At 40.4% G+C, this 9,310-nt stretch overlaps 1 protein-coding gene and 1 long non-coding RNA gene across 2 annotated transcripts; one reads left to right on the forward strand and one right to left on the reverse strand.

Annotated features, from left to right (window-relative positions):
- Window positions 1-1,299: 1,299 nt before the first annotated feature.
- On the reverse strand, window positions 1,300-3,249 carry LOC141780918 (uncharacterized). Its single transcript, XM_074656379.1, has 2 exons — window positions 2,872-3,249; window positions 1,300-2,498 (listed from the first exon to the last, which is right to left on the reverse strand). Exons 1-2 carry the CDS (start codon window positions 3,122-3,124, stop codon window positions 1,567-1,569), a joined length of 1,185 nt encoding a protein of 394 aa, XP_074512480.1. The 5' UTR covers window positions 3,125-3,249; the 3' UTR covers window positions 1,300-1,566.
- A 905-nt stretch (window positions 3,250-4,154) lies between these two features.
- Window positions 4,155-5,487, forward strand: LOC141780923 (uncharacterized). The gene is made up of 2 exons (XR_012596745.1): window positions 4,155-4,937; window positions 5,290-5,487. It is a non-coding gene; the product is annotated as an uncharacterized LOC141780923 (long non-coding RNA).
- The last annotated feature ends 3,823 nt before the right edge of the window (window positions 5,488-9,310 follow it).

A 9,310-nucleotide genomic window follows, 5' to 3' on the forward strand; every position in this document is an offset into this window, starting at 1 on the left:
ATATTTTGATGTGGTTATATTGTATTTTAAATTTAATACAATAAAGAACTAGAAATATATATTTATATCTTTATTAAATGTTTGTAAAATGTTATATATGTATGAAATGAAACATGCCTACTAATCTATACGCGCTGAACATATCACTATCAAGCACCAATACAAGGTCAAGCATTCCTGACCAAATTGAGTGGAACACTTTAGCTGAGGAGGCAGACTCGTTGTGTATAAAAACAGCAGCTCTGGACGTCTGCTCCAACTGATCTGAGACGGGTGAGTGCAGTCAACTGTTCCTATAGCATGATATTATTACATTATACATGGATAAGATATACATTAAAATTGTGTCTTATCTTGTATCACTGTTAATCAATAAAATGCTGCTTCGATGTTTCACTTTTCAATTACTTTGCTTATATTAGACCATTTTTATATGAGGTTTTGTATGTTGAATTTATTGTTGTAATGAAAAACTTACATTGGTCTACCTAAAACTTGTGTAGGATAACAGGGAATCTCTGTTTGCATCAGTTGCATCAATTGCTCATATTTTCAGTCTCCTTTAAAGTGCCAACAATTTACTCTTGCAGGGCTCCCTTGAGGACCAAATTGTTGCAGCAAACCCTCTGCTGGAGGTCTATGGTAATGCCAAGACTGTGAGGAATGACAACTCTCGTTTTGCAAGTGGGCGCCACAAAGCTGGGCAGATCAGTCAAAAAAAAAGTGTGTATATGTATATTTATAGAAAATGAATAAATGCATGAATACAATTTCAAATCAATTTTAATTTCTTTATAATAAAAAAGACATGAAAATCTTTTTCTATTTTTACAATATGGGACCTTAAAGGAAAACATTCTTTAGTGTGAATACAATATCACAACAACAGGATATTTTTTTATTTGTTTTTACTCAGTTTTTTTTGGGTTTTTTTCAAATATTTTATCGATTAATTATTTAAATTTAAATTGTATTAGTGGAAAGATTTTTATTTAAATAAATAATCGCTATTTATGTATTGCAGTGTGACAAACTGTACACCCAGTTTGTCATGTTACAAACATTTAAATAGTACACACTGTACATTATTTTATTTTACCCTATTCATCATTCCCTTGAGAAGTCACACAAAACCCACCATCAAGGAAAAACTCCCCCCCCCTTGACCTTTCACAGGTAAAGAAGGGAAGAAACCTTGAGAAGGACCACACAACAGGGGACCCCCTTCCTAGGCTGATGGTAACTGGTGGACTGTTTGACAAGTACTAGAAGGAGTACTACTCTGGACTACAGGTCCTCCACCTGTCTCACCACCACACGTCTGTACCTCTCATGACATCTCATCTCATCATCTATTTTTACAATATGAGACATTTAAGGAACATTTTCTTGAGTATGAATATAATATCACAACAACAGGATATTTTTTATTTGTTTTTATTCAATTTTATTTTTATTTGTTTTTCAAGTATTTTATCAATTCATTATTTTAATTTTATTAGTGGAAAGATTTTCATTTAAATAAATAATCACTATTTTTCTATTGCAGTGGGACAAACTGGACAACTACAGGTCCTCCACCTGTCTCACCACCACACGTCTGTACCTCATGGTATGTTTGACATGTGCTGATGGAGGGCAAGTGTGGCAGCAAACATTCAAATTGTTTTTGCCCACCGCTACAGGAGCTGGTCGAGTGCCTTTAACTTCGCTCATCCACCGACTCCTGTCGTCCGCCCTCATATAAGGAATTAAACTGGGCTGAATCCAGTTCCTCTCCAGCTCCTGCTTCCTCTCTGTAGCAGAGGTAGGCCGCCTTGAACTAGCCTTTGAGGTAGGCTGCTTTGAACTAACCTTTGAGGTAGGCCGATATGGATTTACCTCAGAGGTAGCCAGTAGCGGACTTCCTCTGGTTTTCCTCTGTGAAATAGGTGGGATAACCCGCTTCGCTACTGTACTGGGCTGATATGGATTTACCGCACAGGTAGCCAGGAGCGGACTTCCTCTGGTTTTCCTCTGTGAAATAGGTGGGATAACCCGCTTCGCTACTGTACTGGGCTGATATGGATTTACCGCACAGGTAGCCAGGAGCGGACTTCCACTGGTTTCCCTCTGTGAAATAGGTGGGATAACCCGCTTCGCTACTGTACTGGGCTGATATGGATTTACCGCACAGGTAGCCAGGAGCGGACTTCCACTGGTTTTCCTCTGTGAAATAGGTGGGATAACCCGCTTCGCTACTGTACTGGGCCCATCCTGCTCCAGGAACAGTGTTCCTGGAGCAGGATCAGCAGGATCAGCAGGATCAGCAGGATCAGCAGGATCAGCAGGATCAGCAGGATCAGCAGGATCAGCAGGATCAGCAGGATCAGCAGGATCAGCAGGATCAGCAGGATCAGCAGGATCAGCAGGAACAGCAGGAACAGCAGGAACAGCCTCTGATGGAACCTTTGGTGAGGTCTCTGTCGTGATCACGTTCATTCTCAGGAAGCTTTTCTCTGGAAAAAAAATAACAAAAATCGTAACATTACTACATAGGTATTTTTTAAAACATGTGCAAGTGGTGATAAAATTATTGATCTTTTATTATTTTTACTGATGTCCCATTAAATATTTTTGATATGATTGGGATTGACTTGATTATTTGACTAATAAATAGCTCTATTGCAAGAATATTAATGATATTCAATCTTTCAATGTTCCTGTGTTTCTATTGGTGAAATATTTGGCTGTCTTTCATCAATCTGACAAACCTGAAACTAGCATTAGGCTACTTGACTGATCTAATACAATGGCCTTGATCGGATTAGCTGGGACATCACAAATTATTACTTGAAATATTATATTTGATATTTTTGAATAATAGCTTACCCCACATCTCTTGGTAGTTGAAGATCAGAATCTTAGGATCAGCTTCAGGGTGAGATTCTCTGAAAGCGTCCATCTCTGACAAATACTGTGCTATAAAGCCAGTGACATCGGCTGGTTGTGAGAGCCCTACAGCTCTGGAAATGCACTCCAGCATGCTCTTCAGTCCATATGGACACTCACGGAGGGCTTCCATCATGCAGTCTCTTTGCAAGTTTCCCGTCAAATTGACGCACCTTAGAAATTTCTGTCTCATCCTGTGAAGTCTCTTCGAAAGTTCTGTTATGTACTGTAGGTCAAAGTTACTTTCAGTAACTCTCTGTCTCTCGCTGTCCAACCGTTTGTGGCAGTCTGGTACAAATTCCTGTCAAAGGAGAGTTTTTGCCTTTGTGACACAATAAAGCCATCGCCCACATTCTGTTCCATGACGTCATCAATATGCTTTTGCTGATGTCATGCAATGTTAGCAGAGCTGTGTTGTCAGACTCAGACTCCAGCACAAACTACACGGAAGCACCAAAACCACAAAGGTATATCTAGTGAAGCCCGACTTGCAAAACAGTGTTGGCCGCGGTCGGAGGACACGGGGGAGACCGTAGTTTTGGTCTCTAGGGCCGGAGTCTCTGCTGTACTCTGCTCCTCTGCCTGCCTGCTTGCCTTCACTGACACGCCGCGCTCGTGCATGCGCGTACATTACACACTGCAGGAGAGTTGGTAGCTCTGAGAATATCTAATGAAGTGGACATTTGTGCAGAAATAAATGCTGAAGCTCCTCCAGACCAACAGAGGTTTCCCGTGTCTTGTGAAGTGACGGGGCTCCGCAGCGAGAAACGTTATCGTCTCCGACCAACTTCGGTGTCTTCCCTGTTTCCTCCGGCCGCGGTCGGGAGGCTGAGGCAGGAAAAGCCAACACTAGGATCAGCAGAGATTCATGGAGAGACCTTCGTCTGGTCAGCTAACATTACTGCCAGGCAGCTGAAATATAGAGTGATATTGTGGTTTTAGCTGACGTGTGTCGCCTCACTGTTTTGAGCGATGCTCGTTCATGTCTATGTAGAGCAAGCACAAGCTCGATCCCGACGCTGACTTTCGTTGACTTAACGGCCACAGGTGTCGCTGTTAACAAGCATTTCTGATTCTTACAAACAGTCCCTTTAAAGCACTGCACATTACCAAATGACTTTATTCGGTAAACTCTTCATTTAATCATTTGTTACTGATTTACAATTAAGATGCAAAAACTAAATATGAACAGCTAACTTAACTGGCCATTTGGAAGACAAAGATAAATATTTCTGCAATTCCACTCTATCACCACTCACTTTATGTGTAAATAACCTCAAATATAAATTGAAACTTGAAAATCTACACATTAGAAAATCATAATAATGATTTCTAATATGTTGTAATGGGCAAGCAATGTCAATGCCCTTATTTATGGACCTAACTGTAAATCTGTCATTCATATAACAACATACTCCATGTTCAAGTTCACAGTGGCATCACGACTCTCGGGATGGAGACATTCCAAAAAAAACAACGAAAAAGTGGCACAATAAATAGAACTTAGAACACAACTGTGGTTTCTATGACAACACAGCTCTGCTAACATTGCATGACATCATCAAAAGCATATTGATGATGTCATGGAACAGAATGTGGGCGATGGATTTATTGTGTCACAAAGGCAAAAACTCTCCTTTAACAGGAATTTGTACCAGACTGCCACAAACGGTTGGACAGCGAGAGACAGAGAGTTACTGAAAGTAACTTTGACCTACAGTACATAACAGAACTTTCAAAGAGACTTTACAGGATGAGACAGAAATTTCGAAAGTGCGTCAATTTGACGGGAAACATGCAAAGAGACTGCATGATGGAAGCCCTCCGTGATTGTCCGTATGGACTGAAGAGCATGCTGGAGTGCATTTCCAGAGCTGTAGGGCTCTCACAACCAGCCGATGTCACTGGCTTTATAGCACAGTATTTGTCGGAGATGGCCGCTTTCAGAGAATCTCACCCTGAAGTTGATTTTAAGATTCTGATCTTCAACTGTCAAGAGATGTGGGGTAAGCTATTATTCAAAAATAATATATCAAGTAATAATTTGTGATGTCCCAGCTAATCAAGGCCATTGTATTAGATCAGTCAAGGAGCCTAATGTTAGTTTCAGGTTTGTCAGATTGATGAAAGACAAATATTTCACCAATAGAAACACAGGAACATTGAAAGACTGAATATCATTAATATTCTTGCAATAGAGCTATTTATTAGTCAAATAATCAAGTCAATCCCAATCATATCAAAAATACTTAATGGGACATCAGTTAAAATAACTTAAGATCAATGATTTTTATCACTACTTGCACATTTAAAAAAAAGACCTATGTACTAATGTTATGTTTTTTTGTCTTTTTCCAGAGAAAAGCTTCCTGAGAATAAAAGTGACCACGACAGAGACGTCACCAAAGGTTCCATCAGAGGCTGATCCTGCTGTTCCTGCTGTTCCTGCTGATCCTGCACCAGTAACACTGCAGCCCACACCGCGACCCCCAAGAAAAATGATCCCCTGTACACCACCTAAGCGGGTTGTCGCTCCTCTTTCACCGAGGAAACCCAGAGGAAGTCCGCATCTGGCTACCTCTAAGGAAAGTCCGTATCAATCTACCTCAAAGGTTAGTTCAAGGCGGCCTACCTCAAAGGCTAGTTCAAGGCGGGCTACCTCAAAGGCTAGTTCAAGGCGGCCTACCTCAAAGGCTAGTTCAAGGCGGCCTACCTCAAAGGCTAGTTCAAGGTGGCCTACCTCTGCTACAGAGGAGAGGAAGCAGGAGCTGGAGAGGAACTGGATTGTGCCCAGTTTAATTCTTGATAGGAGGGAGGACGACAGGCTTCGGTGGATGGATGTGACGCCGCTTCCCATGAGTGAAGTTAAAGGCACTCGACCAGCTCCTGTAGCGGTGGGCAAAAACAATTTGAATGTTTGCTGCCACACTTGCCCTCCATCAGTACATGTCAAACATACCATGAGGTACAGACGTGTGGTGGTGAGACAGGTGGAGGACCTGTAGTTGTCCAGTTTGTCCCACTGCAATAGAAAAATAGTGATTATTTATTTAAATGAAAATCTTTCCACTAATAAAATTAAAATAATGAATTGATAAAATACTTGAAAAACAAATAAAAATAAAATTGAATAAAAACAAATAAAAAATATCCTGTTGTTGTGATATTATATTCATACTCAAGAAAATGTTCCTTAAATGTCTCATATTGTAAAAATAGATGATGAGATGAGATGTCATGAGAGGTACAGACGTGTGGTGGTGAGACAGGTGGAGGACCTGTAGTCCAGAGTAGTACTCCTTCTAGTACTTGTCAAACAGTCCACCAGTTACCATCAGCCTAGGAAGGGGGTCCCCTGTTGTGTGGTCCTTCTCAAGGTTTCTTCCCTTCTTTACCTGTGAAAGGTCAAGGGGGGGGGGAGTTTTTCCTTGATGGTGGGTTACTGAAAGTAACTTTGACCTACAGTACATAACAGAACTTTCGAAGAGACTTCACAGGATGAGACAGAAATTTCTAAGGTGCGTCAATTTGACGGGAAACTTGCAAAGAGACTACATGATGGAAGCCCTCCGTGAGTGTCCATATGGACTGAAGAGCATGCTGGAGTGCATTTCCAGAGCTGTAGGGCTCTCACAACCAGCCGATGTCACTGGCTTTATAGCACAGTATTTGTCAGAGATGGACGCTTTCAGAGAATCTCACCCTGAAGCTGATCCTAAGATTCTGATCTTCAACTACCAAGAGATGTGGGGTAAGCTATTATTCAAAAATATCAAATATAATATTTCAAGTAATAATTTGTGATGTCCCAGCTAATCCGATCAAGGCCATTGTATTAGATCAGTCAAGTAGCCTAATGCTAGTTTCAGGTTTGTCAGATTGATGAAAGACAGCCAAATATTTCACCAATAGAAACACAGGAACATTGAAAGATTGAATATCATTAATATTCTTGCAATAGAGCTATTTATTAGTCAAATAATCAAGTCAATCCCAATCATATCAAAAATATTTAATGGGACATCAGTAAAAATAATAAAAGATCAATAATTTTATCACCACTTGCACATGTTTTAAAAAATACCTATGTAGTAATGTTACGATTTTTGTTAATTTTTTTCCAGAGAAAAGCTTCCTGAGAATGAAGGTGATCACGACAGAGACCTCACCAAAGGTTCCATCAGAGGCTGATCCTGCTGATCCTGCTGATCCTGCTGATCCTGCTGATCCTGCTCCAGGAACAGTGTTCAAGGTTAGAACACTGTTCCTGGAGCAGGATGGGCCCAGTACAGTAGCGAAGCGGGTTATCCCACCTATTTCACAGAGGGAAACCAGTGGAAGTCCGCTCCTGGCTACCTGTGCGGTAAATCCATATCAGCCCAGTACAGTAGCGAAGCGGGTTATCCCACCTATTTCACAGAGGAAAACCAGAGGAAGTCCGCTACTGGCTACCTCTGAGGTAAATCCATATCGGCCTACCTCAAAGGTTAGTTCAAAGCAGCCTACCTCAAAGGCTAGTTCAAGGCGGCCTACCTCTGCTACAGAGAGGAAGCAGGAGCTGGAGAGGAACTGGATTCAGCCCAGTTTAATTCCTTATATGAGGGCGGACGACAGGAGTCGGTGGATGAGCGAAGTTAAAGGCACTCGACCAGCTCCTGTAGCGGTGGGCAAAAACAATTTGAATGTTTGCTGCCACACTTGCCCTCCATCAGCACATGTCAAACATACCATGAGGTACAGACGTGTGGTGGTGAGACAGGTGGAGGACCTGTAGTTGTCCAGTTTGTCATATTGCCTAGGAAGGGGGTCCCCTGTTGTGTGGTCCTTATCAAGGTTTCTTCCCTTCTTTACCTGTGAAAGGTCAAGGGGGGGGAGTTTTTCCTTGAGGGCTGGGTTTTGTGTGACTTCCCAAGGGAATGATTAATAGGATAAAAAAATGTACAGTGTATACTATTTAAATGTTTGTAACATGACAAACTGGGTGTCCAGTTTGTCATACTGCAATAAATAAATAGTGATTATTTATTTAAATGAAAATCTTTCCACTAATAAAATTAAAATAAAAGATTAAAATAATGAATTTATAAAATACTTGAAAAAATAAATAAAATAAAATTGAATAAAAAAAGAATTGTGTTGTGATATTGTATTCATACTAAAGAAAACTTTCCTTAAAGGGTCCCATATTGTAAAAATAGAAAAAGATTTTCATGTATTTTTTTATAATAAAGAAATTCAAATTGATTTGATATTGTATTTATGCATTTATTCATTTTTTATAAATATACATATACACTTTTTCTTTTACTGATCTGCCCTGCTTTGGGACGCCCCCAGACCCTTATAGGAGAGGGCTGGTCCATTGTGGGCATGATCCCGGGCGGCTGTGGCTCAGAGGGTAGAGCAGGTTGTCCACCAATCGGAAGGTCGGTGGTTCGATCCCCGGCTGCTCCGGGTCACATGTCGATGTGTCCTTGAGCAAGACACTTAACCCCAAATTGCTCCCGGAGGCATAGCCATCGGTGTGTGAATGAGTATTTAGATTAAATCATGATGGGCAAAGTTGGCACCTTAGTAGCCTCTGCCATCAGTGTATGAATGTGTGTGTGAATGGGTGAATACTGACATGTAGTGTAAAGCGCTTTGAGTGGTCGGAAGACTAGAAAAGCGCTATATAAGTCCAAGTCCATTTACCATTTACCATCCCTTAAAAGACAGCTCCCAGACCCAGGGGGCCTGTTTATCTGGGATGGACAGTCATTTGATTTGTTTGTGAAAAGAGGAAAAAGTTGACCCAGCCTTCCTTCCCCCTGCCGCCCGCTACAGAGTGAACCGTCCAAGTGCCCCGAGTGGAGCCCCATCGCCAGGGACAGGGCGGGGCACGTTACCCATTACCCTTAGGGTATGATATTATGGTGGCGGAGGGGTTTTAGACAGATGGAAACAATGATAAATAAAAATGCAAACAACTTGAGAAAAAATTCAGATCAATAAAAATAAAATACGAAAGATCAGTGTGTGAAGGAGTTACTACATAAAAAAGAACAGAAACAATGGAAGATATAATATTCACGGCAGAAAATAGATAACATAATAAATAACAAAAATTAATAAATAAATTGGTTGATGAAAGGTCATTTCCCTCTGTTGTTTTCACCACATGAAAACAACAGAGGGAAAGAAATAACAAATATAATGAAACCAACAAAAATAAATAAATAATAATAATAATAATAATAATAATGATAATAAAGAATACAAATAATATAATAAAATTATATCTGTTATACCATTTTTTCAGTAGTAATTATGTAATTATAATGTAATAATGTAATGAAGTAATTAATTAATTAATTAAGTTCAAGGGAGAGTATCTGCA

Source organism: Sebastes fasciatus, chromosome 13, assembly GCF_043250625.1.
Source record: "Sebastes fasciatus isolate fSebFas1 chromosome 13, fSebFas1.pri, whole genome shotgun sequence".
Lineage (NCBI taxonomy): Eukaryota > Metazoa > Chordata > Actinopteri > Perciformes > Sebastidae > Sebastes > Sebastes fasciatus.

What these genes read in the sequence shown, in the direction of transcription:
- LOC141780918 (XM_074656379.1), bottom strand. Translation starts at nt 3,124, where the DNA reads ATGAGACAGAAATTTCTAAGGTGCGTCAATTTGACGGGAAACTTGCAA. An exon ending in CAACTACCAAGAGATGTGGG is followed by an intron (nt 2,499 to 2,871) that starts GTAAGCTATTAT and finishes TTTTTTTTCCAG; the next exon opens with AGAAAAGCTTCCTGAGAATG.